Raw genomic sequence first — 21,155 nt, forward strand, 5'->3', positions numbered from 1 at the left:
CACCTGGCTTATGTGGGCACTGGGGAATCAAACCTGGGTCCTTAGGCTTCACAGGCGAGTGCCTTAACCACTAAGCCATTTATCTCTCCAGCCCTGAAATTCACTTTCAAAAAAATTATTTATTTGAGAGAGATTGAGAGAGAGAGAGAGAGAGAGAGAGAGAGAGAGAGAGAGAGAGAGAGAGAGAGACAGATCAGAGAGAGGGGGAGAGAGAGAATGGGTGTGCCCAGGCCTTCAGCCATTGTAAAGGAATTCTAGACACATGTACCACCTTGTGCATCTGGCTTACACGGATCCTGGGAAATTGAACCTGGGTCCTTTGGCAAGCACTTTAACTGCTAAGCCATTTCCCCAGTATGCATTTTTTTTTTTAATTTTTTTTTTTTGAGATAGGGTCTCACTCTATCCTAGGCTGGCCTAGAATTGACTATGTAATTTCTCTGGGTGGCCTTGAACTCACATCCTCCTAACTCTGCCTACTGAGTGCTGGGATTAAAGGTGTGTATCACCACGCCCAGCCTAATGTTAGTAATCTTCAAGAATTTTGCATGTATTTATGTACATAAAAATAAACTGTTATTTATAAATCTTATAAGCAAGACTTATCTATTTGTAACATACAGCCAGTAAAGCTTCTAAGAGTCTCTTCTTGGTTTTATTTTTCTTATTTCTTGAGGTAGTTGGGCCAGTCTCCGGCTTCTGGCCTTCCTTTCGTGGAAGCTAATTTGCTTCTCTTGGTTGTGCTCCATGATTCTCAACCCATAGCTATGTCGTTGCATTTACCCCATGGTTATCTGTGCACTAGATGATGGCTGCTTATAGTCAGAGAATATGCCTCATTTGTCTTTTTATCTTTAATGCTTGGTATATAAAGGTTCCTGGTGAATATAGGTGGAATAAATGAAGAAGGAGAAAATAGTTCTTGGTTTACTTGGCAAAGTTTTGTTAGCACTAATATTTAAAAGTAATAAAGACAACTTTAAAAATATTCTTTAAAACAAGCATAATAGCAATTTATGTGTGGCTAGCTATCTTTAAAGATACCTGATTTGTCCTGAAGACTGAATTTAATATCTAGTGTCTTCATTTGTAAAAATACTATTATCATATCAACCTCATAAAATTAAATGAGATAATGCAATTAAATGAGTAATGCAGTCTGGGGTCTGGTACACAGTCATTGTCCATTCTGTAATAGCTATGACTTACTAAGTTCTATGAGGCATTTATGCAAAATAATATGTACACCCACTTCCCTTTCCTAGGGCAAACTGGTAGCTTTAAAAAAATAAACCAGCGTTTTATGTCAGGGGTGAGTTCTGAATGAAGGTAGTTCAACAGTAAGCCTGTTCAAATTGAAAAATAATGAAGCTGGTTAAGAGAGTTTGGGTTCTTGGATGTACTACCCTGTTTGTTGCTTTTTATTTGTAATCAGTACTGTACAGTAAACTTGAGATGGTCAATTTTTGTTTGGTTACTTACCTCTTTCCTTTTTCTAGAAGAGAGGGGTTTGGAAACTGAGAAGTAATGCTCTTGTTTTTCTCGCCCTGTTTCATCAACTTGCAGTGAAATTCTTTGGTATTTACCAGGTTCCTTACATTAAATACCCACATGTGTACACTGGTGACTTTTCCAGTGATGGCCAGGGAGTAATGGTGAGGAGCTATACTTCATAACTTTTTTTTTTTTTTTTTTTTTGGTTTTTCGAGGTAGGGTCTCACTCTGGTCTAGGTTGACCTGGAATTCACTATGGAGTCTCAGGGTGGCCTCAAACTCATGGTGTTCCTCCTACCTCTGCCTTCCTGATTAAAGGCTTGCGCCACCACGCCCGGCTACTTTGTAAATCTTGTTGTGTTTGGACACTGGGTAGACCAGTCAGTCTATTGGTTTCAGAGAGGGGGAAGGGAGGGAGAGAAAAGAACCCTAGAAATCTGCCAGCCACATTGGCAGAGTTGTTGCTTTATTTCTCCCATTGCCAAAGGGTGGTATGCACCAAAGCAGCTGCTCCACTCTGAACTCCAAGGTCCAGAGGCTAACAGGGGGCCACAGCAGAAGCGTTCACGTCGCGGCCCCTGTCAGATTCTGGCGAATCTGCGAATTCTGCTGCACATTTCCTCTCCTACCCTCCAGCAGGATGTAATTGAAGAGAGCAGCAGGATGGTATACTAAAAATGTCACTCATGTTCCCGTGACGCCTCTAGGTGATGCAGGAACATAGCAAGACACTCCCTGGTCATAAATGGGATGGATGACTGAGTCATTGAAGGACAGAGTGCAACATTATAAAACATGAGTCTGTGGAACTAAAAACAAGTAGAAGTTCGGGGAGACAAGCGAAGATGCCTGTTTGTCATTTGTAGATAGTGGGGTTATGCTTGTAGGTTCCTGAAGGATCACTAAGGACATCTTTCATCCTCCGAAATGTGACACATGTCTCTGACTGGCAGGCAGTAGCATTGACTTTTGGATTTTAACGCTGTCTGCTTTAGGTTTCATTCCATATGTTCTTTAGTAAGTCTTGAACAGTTTGAATCAAGGCTTTTTCTTAGTCAGAGCTCCAAAAAGTTATTAGGGCTTATGATGTAGTAGAATGTTGTAGTGAGTATCAGTTGTCATCATTCCTGGTACAGCCTTAGAAATGCTTTTAATTTTTTTAATTAAGGTCTTATTATTGGTCCAGGCTGACCTTGAATCTACTATGTACCCTAAGCTGACTTCCAACTTACTATCCTCCTGCCTCAGCTTTGAGTGTTAGGATTATAGATGTGTTGGTTTCATTTTTAAATTTCTTTATTATTTACACGTGTGTATGGGTGTCATTGGAGCCTCTTGCTGATACAAATGAACACAAGGTGCTTGTGCCACTTTTTGCTTCTGGCTTATGTGGGTGGCTTGGGAATTGAACCAGGACAAGCAGGTTTTACAAGCAAGCACCTAACTGCTGAGGCATCTTCCCAGCCTGGCTTGTTTTTTTTTTTTTTTTTTTTTTTAAGTTTTTCTTTTTCTTTTTCCTTATTTATCTATTTGCAGGCAGAGAGAGGGAGGGAGAGAGGGAGAGGGAGAGGAGAAATGAGAATGGATATGCCAGGACTTCTAGCCACTGCAAATGAATTCTAGATGCATGTGCCACTTTGTATATTTGGCTTTACATGGCTACCATCAAATTTGGGTCATTAGGCTTTACAGACAAGTGCCTTAGCCACTGAGCCATCTCTCCAGCCCTTTAAAAAGTTTTATGTATTTTAAAATTTGTAAGTTTTAAAAAATGACATCTTAGCTAGGCATGGTCATGCCTGCCTTTCATCCTAGCACTTGGGAGGCAGAGGTAGGAGAATACCCATGAGTTCGAGACCTCATAGTGAATTCCAGGTCAGTCTAGGAGAGAGGGAGACCCTACCTTACAAACTAACCCCCCCAAAAAAAATAGCTGTGCATGGTGGTGCACACCTTTAATCTCAGCATTCAGGAGGCAGAGGTAGGAGGATCACCATGAGTTCAAGGCCACTCTGAGACTACACAGTGAATTTCCCGTTACCCTGGGCTAGAGCAAGGCCCTACCTTGAAAAACCAAAAATAAATAAATAAATAATAATTTTTTAAAGATATTTTTTATTTTTGTTTATTTTGGGGTAGAATCTTGCTCTAGCCAAAGCTGACCATGAATTCACTATGTAGTTTCAGGGTCACCTCAAATTCATGGCAATACTCCTATCTCTGCCTTGGAGTGCTGGGATTAAAGGTGTGCGCCACCATGCCTGGCTTTTTTTTTAAAGATATTTTTATTTATTTTCAAGCAGAGAGAGATAGAGAAGATGAAATGGCCAGGGCCTCCGGCTGCTGCACATGAACTCCATATACAAGTGCGCCTTTGTGCTGGAGAATCGAACCAGGGTCATGTTAGGCTTAGCAGGCAAGCACCTTAACCACTGAACCATCACTCCCCGCCCCTGGCTTCATTTATTTATTTATTTTATTTTTGGTTTTTTTGAAGTAGGGTCTCACTCTAGCTCAGGCTGACCTGGAATTCACTCTGCATTCTCAGGGTGGCCTTGAACCCACGGCTATCCTCCTACCTCTGCCTCCCGATGCTGGGATTAAAGGCGTGCACCACCACACCTGGCTTCATTTATTTTTTTTAATTAATATATTTACAAGAAGAGAGAGAAAGTATGGATGTGCCAGGGCCTCTTGCCACTGCAAATGAAATCCAGATGCATGTGCTACCCTGTGCATCTGGCCTACGTGGGCACTGGGGCACCAAATCCAGATTGTCAGACTTTATAGTGCCTTTAATCACTGAGGCATCTTTCCAGGCCCCCCCCCTTTTTCCCCCTAGGTAGGGTCTCATTCTGGATTAAAGATGTGCACCACCACACCCAGCTTAAGTTCATCTTTTTTAAATGTATATTTTTATGATTTTGCCTTAATCATTGTTCCAGTGTGGAATGTTTTTATCACCACTGAAAGAAAACCCATGCCCATTAGCAGTCCATCTTCATTTTTCTCTAATTATACCAGTCTTATCCAATGTCCAGTGTCTTTCTATGTTCACAGATCATTTATAGATGAAATCATGGAATATGTGATCCTTTGTGCTGACTTCTTTCTCACATCATGTTTTTAAGGTTCATCCATATTGTAGCACATATTACTTTTTTCCCTGTGTTTTTTTTAAATTAGTGTGCATTAGAGCATACATATTTTTGTTTTGTTTTGATTTTGGTTTTTCAAGGTAGGGTTTCATTCGAGCCCAGCTGAACTGGAATTTACTGTGTAGTCTCAGGATGGCCTTGAACTCACGGTGATCCTCCTACCTCTGCTTCCTGAGTGCCTAGATTGAAGGCATGCATCACTACACCTGGCTTAAAATATATTTATATATTTATTTATTTATTTGAGAGAGAGAGAGAGAGAGAGAGAATGGACACGCCAGGGTCTCCAGGCACTGCATGCGCCACCTTGTGCATCTGGCTTTTGTGGGTACTGGGGAATTGAACCTGTGTCTTTAGGTTTCACAGGCAAGCGCCTTAACCACTAAGCCATCTCTCCAGCCCTTTCTGTGTTTTTGAGGCAACATTTCACTGTAGCCAAGGAAGACCTGGAATTCACTTTGTAATCTGAGGCTGGCTTCAAATTTATGATGATCTTCCTACTTCAGGCTCTTGAGTACTGGAATCAAAGGTGTTCGCCACCATGCCTGACTACTACTACTACTACTACTACTCCTCCTCCCCCTCCTCCCTCATCTCCTCCTCCTCCCCACCCCTCCTCATCTCCTCCTCCTCCTCCACCCCTCCTCATCTCCTCCTCCTCCACCCCTCCTCATCTCCTCCTCCCTCCACCACCACGACCACCACCACCACCACCACTACTCCTGGCTCTTCATGTGTTTTTATTGCTTAGTAACATACAGTTACATGGATGGACCTCAGTTTGTTTGCCAGTTGATAGATACTTGGGGAGCTTCCAATTTTTATTTTTAAAATTTTATCTTTAAATTTTTATTTATTTTCAAGGATAAGGAGACTGAGAGGGACAGAGAGAAAGAGAGAGAAAGAGAGAGAGAATGGGCACTCCAGAGCCTGTAGGCTCTGAACGAACTTCAGATGTTAAGTGCCACATTGTATATCTGGCTTTATATGGATACTGGGGAATCACATCAGGGTCCTTAGGCATGGTAGGCCAAGTGCCTAACTGCTGAGCCATCACTCCAGCCCTAGATTTTTAAATTAAAATTTTTATTATTGTCAACTTTCATAATTATAAACAATAAAGCATGACAATTCCCCCCTTCATTTTCCCCTTTAAAACTTCACTCTCCATTATAGCTCCTCTTCCTCTCTATCAATCTCTCTCTTATTTTGATTGATGTCATCATCTTTTCCTCCCATTATTATGATGCTCTTGTGTAGGTAGTGCCAGGCACTGTGAGGTCATGGATATCTAGTCCAATTTGTGTCTGGAAGGTTGCATTGTAAGCAGTCCTACCCTTCGTTTAGCTCTTATATTCTTCCTGCCACTTCTTCCGCAATGGACCCTGAGCCTTGGAAGGTATGATAGAGATATTTCAGTGCTGAGCATTCCTCTATCTCTTCTTCTCAGCACTATGGTGCCTTTTTAGTCATTGCAAAGGTCAGCCTCAATCTGAAAAGAGAAACTTCTCTAACCAAAAGTGAGATATCATTAATACTTGGTTATGAACATTAAGAGAAGTGCTTATGGACATTTTGGTGAGCATAATATATGCATTTGGCCAGACATCAGCAGGTGTTATACCCCTATGGCTCATGACGTCCCCCATCATGGGATTTTCAGAATCAGGTATTTTTTATTTATTTAGTCAGATATTTATTTGTGTTTGTGCATGCATGTGTGTATGGATGCAGCAGGGTCTCCTGCCTCTGCAAACTAATCCCAGATGTTTGCACCTGTGTTTATGTAGGTACTGGTCAGTGGAACCTGGGCCAGCAGGCTTATTGTAAGCAGATACCTTTAACTGATGAGCCAATTTCATAGCCTTGAGCTTCCAGTTTTTAGAAAAGCTTCATCAAGTTGTTATAAGGAACTCTGTACAAGTTTTGTGTAGCTGCGTATTTTTTATTTATCCTGGACACTTAGGACTGGACTGTGGTATGGTATGACTAAGTGTATAACTTTGTAAGAAATTACCAAACGGCTTTTCCATAGTGGTTGTGCCACTGTACATTCCCTCTAGCAGTTGATGAAAGCTATTCTTTTTCTAAATTTTATTTATTTATTTATCTGCAAGCAGAGAGAGATAGAGGGGAAATAGAAAATGGGCTCACCAGGACCTCTAGCCACTGCAAATGAACTCCAGATGCATGGGCCCCCTTGTGCATCTGGCTTACATGGGTACTGGGGAATTGAACCTGGGTCCTTTGGCTTTACAGGCAAGAGCCTTAACTGCTATCTCTCCAGTCTCGAAAAGCTATTCTTGAATTTTTTTTTTTCTAGCCATGCTAGTAAGTGTGTGGTGGTTTGTAAGTTTGAAGTAAAAATCTTACAAAATGAAATCATCAGAATGACAATTTAAACATGAAGCAGTTACTGAATACTATGTTGCAGGCCCTGTAGGTTATGATGCAAAGAAATGGGAGATCTTTGCTTTCATGGGACTTAAGTTTAGTGAGGGTGGCAGACATGGAAAGACATGGGAAGTGGATGAAGTGGGAGCTGTAGTCCCAGCTGCTTGGGAGGCTAAGGTGGACCCCAGGAGTTTGAGACCAGCCTGGGCAACCTTATGAGACAAAAAAAAAAAAAAAAAAGGCTGCTTACTAAACTACTAAGTATGCTAAGAGCTAACTAATACACACAGTTGGAATATTGGGGTTGGGAAGGAATGTCTAACAGTACAGGGATTTGGTCCATGTTGTAGAAGGTTTTTGACATTTATGATTAATAAACATAATGAAGAGCTGCATGCCCTTTTTTCTTTTTTAAATTATATATTTATTTATCTATTTGATAGAGATAGGAGGAGGGGGTAGAAAGAGGGAGAGAGAGACAGACAGAAAAAGGCAGAAAAGGTATGCCAGGGCCTCTAGCCACTACAAATGAATTCCAGATGTATATGCTGTCTTGTGCATGGGTACTGAGGAATTGAATCTGGGTCCTTAGGCTTCACAGGCAAGTGTCTTAAACACCAAGCCTAAGCCATCTCTCCAGCGCCTGTTTTTTGTTTTTTTTTTTTAACTTAGGGTCTCACTCTAATCCAGGCTGACCTGGAACTCCCAATGATCCTCCTCCTTCTGCCTCCCGAGTGCTGGCATTAAAGGCGTGTGCCATGCACCCTCCCCCACATGTCCTTTTTTTAAAAATAGTTTATTTGAAAGAGAAAGAGAGAGAGAGAGAGAGAGAGAGAGAGAGAGAGAGAGAGAGAGAAAGAGACAGACACACAGAGGGAATGGGCAAGTTCTGGCCTCCTGGCACTGCAGACAACTTTAGGTGCTTTCTCCACTTTGTGCATCTGGCTTTATGTGGGTTCTGGGGAATAGAATCTGGGCTGCCAGGCTTTACAAGAAAACACTCTTTTTATTTTTAGTTTTTTTTGGGTTTTTCAAGGTATGGTCTCACTCTAGCCCAGGCTGACCTGGAATTCACTACGTAGTCTCAGGGTGACCACAAACTCACAGCGATCCTTCTATCTCTACCTCCCGAGTGCTGTCTCACCACACCTGGCACAAGCAAACACTTTCAAAATTAATTTGAGAGAGAAGAGAGAAAGAAAGAGTATGAATGAGAATGGGTGCACCAGGGCCTTCAGCCACTGCAAATGAACTACAGACTCATGGCTTCCATGGGTCCTGGGTAATTGAACCTGGGTCCTTTGGCTTTGCAGGCAAGCACCTTAGTTGCCAAGCCCTGCATGTCCCCCCCTCCCTTTTTTTTTTTTTGGATTTTTCAAGGTAGGTTCTCATTCTAACCCAGGCTGACCTGGAATTCACTGTATAGTCCCAGGGTGCCCTTGAACTCAAGGCATTCCTCCTACCTCTCCCTCCCAAGTGCTAAGATTAAAGGTGTGCGCCATCACACCCAGCATTGTGCATGTCTTTTTGCATAATGTTTTTGATAGCATACATGAAGATCTTATTATTTATTACGTATTATAATACATAGTAAAGCAATGCTTAATAAGCTGCTTGAGATAATATTCTGTTGGCTGTCAACCCAGTAATTTGGATAGACATTATTTTCAAAAGTCACATGTGTACAGTAGCCAACAGGGAAAGGGCCAGCTTTGTTTTTTGTAGGTCCTTGAAGCCTGCTGGCTTTGTAGTCACTGTTTTCCCATTTTTGTACCCTCCTTAGGTCTGGCTGCTGCTTTTTATTTAGCATAAGGCCCATCTTTGTAATCCCCTCCTCTACCCCTTCCCCTTTCCTTCTCTCAGGTTTGGTTTAGGTCTCATGCTATATCTCTGGCTGGCCTGGAACATACTATGTAGTGCAGTCTGTCCTCAAACTCGTGGCAATATCCTGCCTTAGTCCCCCAGGTGCTGAGATAATAGTCCTATACACCACTGCACCCAGCATTTTCTTTCTTTATTTTATTTTTTAAGACAGAGTCTCATATTCCAGGCTGACCTCAAACTTGGTATGTAGCTGAGGATGACATTTTATGTTGTGGTGGGGATTGAACCCAGGTCTTCATGCATGCTAAGCAAGCACTTTACTAACATCCCCAGCCCCTCTCCTTCCCTCCCTCCCTCTCTCCCTCCAATTTGTTCTCTTTGTGCTTTCTTTGTGTCTTTGTCTCTTCTTGTGGCATTGGAGATTGAACAAGGTCTCTTGCATGCAGAACAATCCCTCTTCTGTTGAGGTCCACCTCAAGCACCTATTACAATTACTCTTGTACAAAGTGCGCATACATACACTACCACTGTGAGCTGTTCACCACAGTCAGCAGCAGCAAGTGGTATTTGTATTTTTTGTACAGCACACCCATCTAGAATTTTCCCTATGGGGTCTGGACTCAATATGTAGGGTTATTTCAAGTGAATATGGGCTTCCAAGAGTGTGTTTCCCTATATCTGATAAACTGAGCCTCTTAACCTGACCTGCCTTGGCCAAAAGCGACGAAAGGCTCTGTGAAGGAAAATCAGAACTCCAGAAGCAGGAGGAGATTAAGTGTTTCCAGTTAAGTCATGCCCATGTAACTTTCCTTTCTTTTTGTGAGACAGGGTCTCATGTAGGCCAATGTGACCTGTAGCTCCCTATGAAGTTGTCCTTCCTTCTTGTCTAAATGCAGGGATTACAGGCCTGTGCCATCATGCCTGGCTTCCATGTGACTTTTGAACATTTCTCAGAACAGATGAAGTTATCCTTGTGGTTTAAAAAAAAAAAAACAAACAGAAAAACAGCAGGGTGTGGTGGTGCAGGCCTTTTATCCCAGAGGTAGGAGGATTGCTGTGAGTTCAAGGCCACCCTAAGACTTCATAGTGAATTTCAGGTCAGCCTGGGCTAGGTGAAACCCTACCTTGAAAAACCAAAAAAACAAAGAACAGAATAGAAGATCCTTTTTCTATACTTTAGTTATCTTGGTTTGCTGTTACACAGCAAAAAAACCAAAAACATAAGATTAAAAAGGTGGGAGTAATTGGAATTAATCATCCCCAAGAAGAAATAGATGGGAACACATAATTTCTGTGTAGGCCTAATATTCTTCAAGGCTATATATTGAGGATTCTTGAAAATGTGGTGCATTGAAGACAGTAGTTAACAATTTTAAAGAATAGAATATTAAACTCCATGGCAGGTCTTGCTCTCTCCCATCCCAGGACAGGAAAAATAAAGTTTCAATTTGATAAGGATGTTGGTTAGATATAAGAAACATTTGTGTGTCATTGACTGATTAAAAGAAAATATAGATTCACCTTTTCCAGTGGACTGCAAAAATAACCGTCTCATTGGGGATGGATAAAATATGCCATTGGCTGAAGGACTTGATACTTAGAAAAGACTCTACAGTTGAAAAGGTTCTTTCTTCTTCCCCGCAGGTTAGTAAGGTTAGGTTCCCCTTTATTTGGAAAAGATTTAAATGTTAGAACAGATCTGTGCCAGGCTTCTTACCACCTCAGTAAAATTTAATGTGATGTAAGAACCTCATATTTTTGGCAAGTTATGACAAATAACTGCAGTAATTGGTTTAAAAGTACAGATTATTAGGCTTCTGTTTTCTACTACATAGAAATGTTATGCCACTAATTATCCTTTTATTTTTTTGCTGCACCTGTCTGTGTCCTGTTGTGGGATTCTTTTTAAAAAAATATTTTTATTCATTTGTTTTCAAGGAGAGTGGGAAAGAGAGAAAGAAAATGGGTGCACCAAGGCCTCTTAGCACTGCAAACTCCGGATGCACGCACCAGTTTGTGCATCCAGCTTTATATGGGTACTGGGGAACCAAACCCAGGCTGTCAGGCTTTGTAAGCAAGTACCTTAGCTGCTGAGCCATCTCTCTAGCCTTCTTTGTGGTATTCTTAAGTAGATTTTGTGTTTGAAGTCACTGCATGTTGAGCTTTTATGCATTTTCTTTTTGGTTTTCACTCAAGGCTGGCATGTTCCATAGATCTTTGTGTTTCATTATTATGATATCCTTAATAGAAACCATGGGCTGGGGAACCATTGTGCGAAGATAGAGCAAGCACAAGAGAGATGAAGTTAAAGGACCAGAATAGAAATCTTGAGAGAATTGTGAGGAAGAGATAAAATCTCAAAATCAGAAATCATTTCATAGAATGCACTCTGGGATAATGACTTGGCTTTTTTTTTTTTTTTTGAGTAGTTGGTACATATTTACTTTGTAGATAGGATATAGTTGTGATTGGATTGAGGAGGGGAGGTAACACCATAATATTTTTTTTTTTGGAAGTAGGGTCTCATTCTAGCCCAGGCTGACCTGGAATTCACTATGTCATCTCAGGGTGGCCTTGAACTCCTTGTGCTCCTCTTACCTCTGCCTCCCAAGTGCTGGGATTAAAGGTGTATACCACCATGCCCAGCCATAATCTATTTATTTTTATTTTTATTTATTTATTTGAGACAGGGAAAGGGAGGGAGGGAGAGAAAGAAAGAGAAAGAGAGAATGGGCACACCAGGGCCTCTAGCCACTGAAAATAAATTCCAGACACATGCGCCCCCTTATGCATCTGGCTAACGTGGGACCTGGAGAATCTAACTGGGGTCCTTGAAGTTTTGCAGGCATGCGCTTAACTGCTAAGCCATCTCTCCAGTCCTTTAAAGACTTTTTAAAATTTTGGTTCTTTCTTCCCAACTAAACCCACATCACATATGGGGCACACTGCAGATTACCAGTGGAAAGAAGTGGTACATCACTGGTGTGGGCATGAGAAACACTGGGTTGCTTCCTGATTTCTGACTGTCTTTGAGCAGTTACAAAACCTCTGGGAGCCTCAGGTGTTCTTTCCAGGCTATGGGGGTAACACCTCCCCTGCAGGTGGCAGAAGGTCGAGATCTGGGCGATAGGCACTTAGCCCAGGAAGGCATCATGGTTAATTTCATCACTTGGTTCTGAGGCTCCCCCCACCCCACCTGCCCATACTCAGATACCACTGGTCATTACAACCTTACAACCTTCTACTTTGTGTCTCTATGTGAGGAAATTCATGAGTATAACTAAGCCAGAAATGGGCCCTGGGTTCTTCTTCCAAGAAAAGGGCAAGTAAATGGAAAGATAGAGGCAAAGCTAGGGTTGAGCTGGAGAGTAGATCAAACTTCTTAATTAGCTGACATTTGTACAGGGTAATTGGCCAAGGGCAAGTGAGTCAGGTTTGCCTGTGTGCCGGGGTGAGGTCAAAGGGTCCTCTCTAGATTATGTCAGGATTAAGTTAAAGGTGGTAGAGAGGGTTTTGTTTAAAAGATTTAAGGCTGGATAGACTAGGAGGGAATCAGGAAGGCAGTACAGCAAGAGTCTTCAGAGCACAAATCTAGAGCTGACTGGATTGGAGCCTGGCACTGCCGCTGTATCCTTGAGCTAGTTACTTAAGCTTTCTAAGACTTGTTTCCTTTAAAAGAGAGGGGGGAGAAACTACCTCCCTCCTGGAATTTTTTTTTTTTTTTTTTTCCTTGAGGCAGGGTCTTACTCTAGCTCAGGCTGACCTGGAATTCACTATATAGTCTCAGGGTGGCCATGTAAAATCCTCTTACCTCTGCCTCCCAAGTGCTGAGATTGAAGGTGTGCGCTGCCACGCCCAGATTTTTTTTTTTTTTGAGATATGGTCTTGCTATACAGTACAGGTTGGACTTGAGCTGTCCATCCTCCCTTAGTCACCTGACAGTTCTGGGCTTAACAGGCATGTTCTACCATGCCTGACTTCCGTCAGATAGTTGTGAGAGTAATTTTGAATACTTGATAAATTTATTAATATTGAAGGAAGCTGAGGAAAGAGAGCAGGGCTTACACAGTGGAGTTAAGCTGCCACTATATTTATAAGCGACTGATACTATCATATCTGTCTTTGCTCATCTTTAAAAAAAGAATTAGGGCTGGAGAGATAGCTCAGCAGTAAAGGCGATTTCCTGCAGAGCCTAAGGGCTCAGATTTAAAAGTTCCCCAGTACACACATAAAGCCAGATGCACAAAGTGGCACATGCATCTGGAGTCCATTTGCAGGGCTGAAGGCCCTGGTGCACCCATATTTTTTCTCTTTCTCTTCTTGCAAATAAATAAATAAATATATAACTAAATAAATAAAATAGAGCTCCAAAAAAATCTTTTTGAAAAAGAGTCAGTGATGAGATGTGCTACTTAAAAGTTTTATAGGGGTTGGTTTGTTTTGTGTTTGAATCATAGTCTCACTCTAGCCCAGGAGGACCTGGAACTCATTCTGTAACCCAGGCTGGCCTTGAACTCACAGCAACTCTCCCATCTCAACCTCCTGAGTGCTGGGATTATGGGTGTGAGCCATATGCTTCACCTTGATGTGTTTTCCCTTATGCATAATTTCCACTGAACTTCATTGCAAAGTTTTCAACTTTTCGGTCTTTCTGTTCTGTGTTTTGCTGGCTTCCTGGCTAATCAGTTATTTCAGCATTGCTTACTGCTTATAAAACCAAAAGGATGAGTGGTATGCAGCAAATATAAGTTGATGAGGCATGAATAGAATTCATTTTAATGAGAAAATGAGTCTCTTAGGGGATTGCAGTTTGTTAAATTAAGAAGCATGTGCAAATTCTGTTATGCCTTTCACATGTCATATGTTTTCATCTATTGAGCCTTAGGAGCCCTTTTAGGTTTGTATCCATGAACTTCCTAGTCTTCAGATCTATGTCCCAATATTCAGGTGTGGTACCAGAGAAAACTTTTTGGGTTCTTTTTGCTATTATAGTAGGTACCATACAGATGGTTGTTGTAAATTCTTTTATTTAGTACTGAAAATCACCCATAGAGAATTAGTGTCCCCAGTTTATAAAGATAACCAGGACTTAAAATTTGTCATGCCAGTAAGCCAAGTGTGAGGTTCTCGATTAGACTGCAAACATGGCTGCACTTGTTTTCTTATAGCTGCTGTTCTGCTAGTCCTGCCTTCACTTTGTTACCCAGGGTTACTGAACAGAGTTATGGGTATCAAGTACAGTCCTATTTACAAGAATCCCCAGTCTCACCTGAACCTTCATTTCTTTTCTTTTTTTTTTCTTTTTGTTTTTGTTTTTGAAGGTAGGGGCTCACTTTGGTTCAGGCTGACCTGGAATTCACTATGTAGTTTCAGGGTGGCCTTGAACTCATAGCAATCCTCTTACCTCTGCCTCCTGAGTGCTGGGGTTAAAGGCGTGCACCACCACACCTAGCTCACTTCTTTTAAACTATGATTAAATGAGTTTGAGCTTGAGCCCAAGGATGCACCACTACTACTGCGTGTGAATTTTCACAGTTCCACTAGTTTCAGGACTGTTTTAGTTTATATACCTGAAACCTTTTCCTAATACCTTTACCAATTTTCCTGGAAGGCATTTATTGAATCTCTCCAATCCTCTTGTATCAAAAACTGATGACCACCATATCAGTAAAGGCACTTCGTCAGTAATTAGATACAATACTAGGCTTCTGTAGAAGGGTTTGTTTACTACCCCTTATGAATTGAGTCAACTTCTTTGGACAGATTTTTTGTTGTTGTTGTTGTTGCTTTTCAAGGTAGGGTCTTGGTTTAGCCCAGGCTGACCTGGAATTCACTATGTAGTCTCAGGGTGGCCTCAGACTCATGGTGAACCTCCTACCTCTAGATTAAAGGGGTGCACCATCATGTCTGGCTTTTTTTTTTGTCATTTATTTATTTATCTGAGAGTGACAGAGAGGAGGAGGAGAGAGAGAGTGAGAGAGAGAGAGAGAGAGAGAGAGAGAGTGAGAGAATGAGCCCACCAGGGCTTCCAGCCACTGCAAATGAACTCCAGACGCGTGTGTCCCCTTGTGCATCTGGCTAACATGGGTCCTGGGGAATTGAGCCTCGAACCAGGGTCCTTAGGCTTCACAGGCAAGCGCTTAACCACTAAGCCATCTCTCCAACACCATGTTTGGCTTTTTTTAAAAAAATATTTATTTGCAAGCAGAGAGAGACAGAGACTGAGAGAGAGAGAGGGAGAGAGAATGGGCATACCAGGGCCTCTAGCCAGTGCAAACGAACTCCAGATACATGTGCCACTTTGTGCATCTAACTTTACATCGGTACTGGGGAATGAAACCCAGGTCCCTAGGCTTTTCAGGCGAATGCTTTAACCACTGAGGCATCTTTCCCCTCCCGATTTTTTTTTTTTTTTTCAAAATGGCTTGTCCCTCTGGCCCAGGTTGACCTGGAATTCACCATGTAATCCCAAAATGGCCTCAAACTCAGCAATCTTCCTACCTCTGCCTCCCCAGTGCTAGGATTAAATGTGTGTGTCACTACACCCAGCTTTTTTAGTCAGATTTTTATATTTCTTAGTAAACTGGCTTTGAATTTTCCATATTCTCTAAACCCACCTTCCTTATGTATAAAATGGGTATACTGTTAAATACTTTGAAATTTATAGCTAAGAAGTGAATGAATAAACAGACCTCTCTGGCTGGATAAAGCTTCTTGAATACTATCAGACCATCATTTGAGGCAATGTGGGGACAGAGTTAGGGTCTTGCTCCTAGGGTGCTTTGATTCCAGACAGCACCACCACACCCTGTCAGATAGCCTTCCTTTTCTTACTTTTTTTCCCCCTTGTCAGCCTGTTCTAAAGAGGTCTCGTGTCAGTAAGGCTCCAGTCAGCAAGGCAGATATGACAGGAGGATCTTAGATATTCATTCTGCAATGCTCAGTGCCAAAAATAGGCTGTTATTTTTTCTTCTCCTCATTACACTTTTGTAAATTTCTGGCTTTTTCTCTTGGGCAAAGAATATGATACTTATGTGACAGATAAACCTATATTTCTGGAAAGTAATCATGGGTACTTAGAGCAAAAGAGATGATCTGCAGGAAGACCTTAAGGATAAAAGAAAAGAACTTTTAAAAAAAATATTTATTTGCAAGGAGAGAGAGAGAGAGAGAGAGAGAGAGAGAGAATGAATGAATGGGTAGGGCTTCCAGCCATGGCAAACAAACTCCAGATGTGTGCACCACTGTGCATCTGGCTTTATATGAGTACTGGAGAATCAAAACCCAGGTTGATAGGCTTTTCAGTCCAGTACCTGAACCACTGGACCATCTCTCCAGCCCCAAGAACTTCTTGAATTGTATGAAAAGCAAAATGAAGAAACAAATTAAATATTCCATGTCTTTTTCCTATCCAAGCATAGAGACAGGCAACCGATGAGTTGTCCATTGAAGAGGGCTAGTCACCAAGTGCAAGACTGGATAAATTATTCAAGACACTGAAAATAATCTCTCATTGTTGTAGTTTGATTTGGCTTGCCTATTGAGATATTTGTTTCTCTTGCTTTTTGTATCAAAACACTAGGACTGTCCTGTAGAATTAACCTCAGCCATGAGTTGTAACTTCCCTTGAGGTTTGGACCACTGAGAGTTTATAGGTGATAGTCAACCTCAGGCTTGAGTGAAATATAATGAGTGGTTATGATTTTCTTCACTTAGTTTGCCTTAGTGTTCTGTTTCCAGTTTCTAACAATCTACCATAATGAAAACACTGCTTTGAATTAAAGTTTTATCATGAGTACTTTGCAAAAGTTAATTTAAGTGTTTTAGACACATTATCATGATTTGTTGTTTTTTAGGATAATCTTCAAAGTAAGGCTATGTTTCCAATTGAAAGAACAATTTCACACTTTCTGAAGTACTGTATTTCATTCTGCTTTCCTTATTGTCCTTTCTTCTATGCATTGTGTTTCTAGCATTTTGTTTTTCGGTGGTCTAGAGGCCTCACACATGCCAGACAAGCGTTCTGCTACTGAGTCACATCCCCAGCATCTCATCTTTTGTTGTTGTTGTGTTGCTTTATTTTTTCAAGATAGACTCTCACCCTCGCTATTTTTAACCTGGACTTTACTCTGTAGCCCAAACTGGCCTCGAACTCACGGCGATCCTCCTACCATTGTCTCCCAAGTACTGGGATTAAAGTGTACGCCACCATGCTAGGCATTTTTATGTTTTAAAAATAAAAATAAAATAAAACAATGTTTTAAACTTACTGGTAATAAATAGTAAAAGTATTTATTACAGTTTTATTGAACTTACCACTTTTTTTTTTTTTTGATTTTTCGAGGTAGGGTCTCACTCTAGCCCAGGCTGACCTGGAATTCACTATGGAATCTCAGGGTGGCCTCGAACTCATGGCAATTCTCCTACCTCTGCCTCCTGAGTGCTGGGATTAAAGGCGTGCGCCACCACGCCCGGCTGAACTTACCACTTTTTAAAATTTGTGCTCATGTTTTTGACAAATTTCTTTTTATTTATTTATTTATGAGAGAGAATGGGTACACCAGGGCCTCTAACCACTGCAAATGAACTCCAGACACATGTGCCATGTGCACCATGTGGGTTCTAGGGAATTGAACCTGGTTTCTTATGCTTTGTAAGCAAGTGCCTTAACCTCTAAGCTATCTCTCCAGCCCTGTGCTTGTTTTTTATTTTATTTTATTTTATTTTATCTTATTTTATTTTATTTGAGGTAGGGTCTCACTCTAGTTCAAGCTGACCTGCAATTCACTATGTAGTCTCAGGGTAGCCTTGAACTCATGGCAATCCTCCTACCTCTGCCTCCCAAATGCTGGGATTAAAGGCGTGCGCCAGCACACCTGGTCTTGTTTTGTTTTTGAGATAAAGTTGCTTTGTATGGGGCTAGGTAGTCCCAGGGTGGTGAACCTCCTGCCAGAGTCTCTTGCTACCATCACCTTTTGATTTTTCAGAAAAGCGATTTTGAGCTGTGGTATGATGGGTCAGGCCTTTAATGCAACACTTGGGTGGTTGAGGTAGGAGTACTACCCTGAGCTCAAGGCCAGCTGTACTACAGAGTGAGTTCTAGGTTGGTCTGAGCTAGAGTGAGAACCTGTCTCAAAGCAAAACAAAACAAGCAAACAAACAAAAATAGAAAGTAAGAAGAAAAGTGATGTTTATAGACTGAATTTTTAATTGCGGTTCTTCTGGAAGGTGGGAAATCTAGTCGGTTTACTCAACTCTTCATATTGAATTTACTTTTATAGTTCATTTGAGAGAACACCAGACTGAAAGAGTGGGGTGTTTATGTTGTACAGTATTATGGAAAGGATGCAATGTAATCATGGAAACTCGCATTGAACCTTACGGCACCAAGTCATTATTCTCAATGAAAAGAATGACTGTATGATTAGAACTATCTGTACATTTCATTCATGTCGTCAGTCAACAGCAGGAAACTGAGCATGTCATATTACTTTTATGAAGTAACTTGTATCGTCTTGTTCTGTGTTTTTGTTTTTAGGACCGGAGTAGGCCCTATGACACTTTTAACTTGCACTCGTTGGAGAATTCCTTAATGGATATGATAAGGACTGATCATGAGCCTCTGAAAGGTAAACACTACCCTCCCAGTGGCCCACCAATGAGTTTCGCTGATATAATGTGGAGGAATCATTTTGCAGGTTAGGACTATTCATATGTCCATTCCTTGCTTGGTGTTTTAAGCAAAAATCAGCTTTTTAAATAATTGTGTTTTTGTTCGTTTTTTTGTTTGTTTTGCTTCTGTAAAGCATTGTGGAATGTATTTAAAGTTGATTTTCTTTTTTAACCCGAGTTCAGCTACCTACAGTAATCAGTGCTGATTGCTTTATCAGCTATATCTGGAAAAAGCATGTGTTGGGTAGCTGAGGTCATGGTTATAGCATGATACCAAAGCCAGTTCTGGGTTTGTGCATTTGGAATCCTTAGCTAAATCTGGATAATTCATTTAAGTCCAGGCATACTTCAAGGAAGTATGAAATTTAGTAAATCAATCCCCAAAGACTACTTCAGAAAACTTTGTATGAAAAGGTTCCATTTCATGAATGTATTATCACATTCTTTGTCCAGAAAGTATCAAAAGATAGATTTAAGAGCATCTGGTGACGTTTTGCATAGTCTGGAAAAGATAGATTTAAGAGCATCTGGTGACGTTTTGCATAGTCTGAGGCTAATATTTTTAGAGCCCATGTAAACTCAGGGTCAGTATTAACATTGCATTCATAATTACAGATCTTTTTTTGGTGGAGGATGTTTTCAAGGTGGGGTCTTGCTCTAGCCCAGGCTGACCTGAAATTCACTAAGTAGTCTTAGGCTGGCCTCGAACTCAAGGTGATCCTCCCTGCTCTACCTCCTGAGTGCTGGGATTAAAAGCATGTGCCACTATGCCTGGCTTCAGATAGTTCTTTTTGTAGATTATAGGGCTTTTTAGGGATCCTAAATATTTCAAACTTTATTATTTGTTTATTTATTTGAGAGAGGCAGAGAGAGGGAGAGAGAGAAGGGTGCACCAGGGCCTCCAGCCGTTGTAAATGAATCCCAGACGCATGTGCCCCCTTGTGCATCTGGCTTACGTGGGTCCTGGGGAATTGAACCAAGGTTCAATTTGGCTTTGCAGGCAAATGCCTAACCACTAAGCCATCTTTCCAGCCCCCTATGATAATTTAAATATACTATAATGCAAATTACCTGTGGAAATATCTCCTGTGCTTTGGGACCTAAATATTTAAAAGCTGTGAAGATATGCCACAGGAATGCCCATCTTGGTGAGCCCTGTGTCCTCTGGAAGTGGGAAGAATTTGATCCTCTCTGGCTCTCTAGACCCTTAGATTCCATAGGGTGTGACTGGCAAACATCTGAATTTCATTTCCTCAAGATACACCAGAAGTCCATTTCATCATGCTCTTGTCACACTCATAATTTTCTCCTGCTTTTTTTTTTGTTTGTTTTTGTTTTCTGGTGAAAAATAGTTACAATAGGCAATAAAGAATAATTTTGAGCAAAGCTTAGATTTTAAGACTTTAGAAAAGGAAAAAAAGCTTACTCTTTGTTTAGTCACTGTTTATATCTTTCTTCAGTTAAATATTAGTACATGCTTTAAAGCACAGTTCACTTAGAAATGTGAATTTACATATTTTCTATGTTTTTAGACTTTTTTCTCATTCCACCATGAATAGCTAGTAGCTTTTCCTAATATTTATAATATTTAACTCTGGTTGTTTGTGCATAAATCTATTATTTTGATCTGTATTCTTTTCTTCTTTGTTTTCCTTAAAAATTCTTTTTGTTTTTATTTTTGGAGACAGAGTCTCACTGTGTACTCAGGCTGGCCTGGAATGAACAATGTAACCAGGCTGGCCTTGGAAATCATGGCAGTCCTCCTGCCTCAACTTCCTAAGAGCTGGAATTACAGGGATGCCCATTGTATTCTTTTCTTCTTTCAGTAAAAGGTTATGAAAAAAATCTTAGATTATAGCTTTAACTTATGTCTAGGTAAAGCAGAAGATACTATGCAATTTAAATGTAGCACTGGCATAGGGTAAGGCAGGTAGCCTCACCATAGTGGAATATAAATACCTTCCTCAATTGGGATGACTTTTAATTGAAGGCTGTGTTCTTTGAATTTTTTTTTTTTTTTGTCTTTTGCTTAGTTTTTCAAGGTAAGGTCTCATTCTAGCTCAGGCTGACCTAGAATTCACTGTGTAGTTTCAGGGTAGCCTCAAACTCACGGTGATCCTCCTACCTCTGCCTCCCGAATGCTGGGATTAAAGGCACGCACCACCACACCCAGCTCCATATTTCGGTTTTTTGAGGTAGGATCTTGCCCTAGCCCACCCCCACTCCACTTAAAGTGCCTTTTATAAAACACTGGCTAGATACTTTTTTTTTTTTGGCAGTAGGGTCTTGTGTATCCCAATCTAGCCTTGAAATCACTATGTAGCTGAAGATGGCCTTGAATTCTTGGTTCTCCTGCCTCCACCTCTCAAGTGCTAGGATTACTGGCATCCACCACCATGCCCAGTTTGTGCAGTACTGAGGATTGAACCCATGACTCTGTGTATGCTAGGCAAGTACACTACCAATTTAGTACATCTCCAGCCCGATATCCTTATTTAAATAATCGCTGGGATAATTGAGTTTTGCTATAACAGAACAACAGAGTAAGTTCTTGTCATGTGTCATATCAGATTTTACTTATGCTTTTGGTATTTGTGCAGATAGGCATGATCT

General features: G+C 41.0%; 1 protein-coding gene across 11 annotated transcripts in view; it reads left to right on the forward strand.

Annotated features, from left to right (window-relative positions):
• Cpeb3 (cytoplasmic polyadenylation element binding protein 3) overlaps positions 1–21,155 on the forward strand; it is a 286,188-nt gene that overhangs the window by 102,034 nt on the left and 162,999 nt on the right. For 9 of the 11 annotated variants that reach the window (XM_045157044.1, XM_045157040.1, XM_045157018.1 and 6 more), the window contains one exon: positions 18,409–18,568. In XM_045157044.1, coding sequence (XP_045012979.1) covers positions 18,409–18,568 — 160 coding nt within the window. The remainder of the gene's footprint in view (positions 1–18,408; positions 18,569–21,155) is intronic. The other 2 variants (XM_045157023.1, XM_045157030.1) reach the window with 1 other exon arrangement.

This window comes from Jaculus jaculus, chromosome 1 (assembly GCF_020740685.1).
Source record: "Jaculus jaculus isolate mJacJac1 chromosome 1, mJacJac1.mat.Y.cur, whole genome shotgun sequence".
In the NCBI taxonomy this organism is placed as follows: domain Eukaryota; kingdom Metazoa; phylum Chordata; class Mammalia; order Rodentia; family Dipodidae; genus Jaculus; species Jaculus jaculus.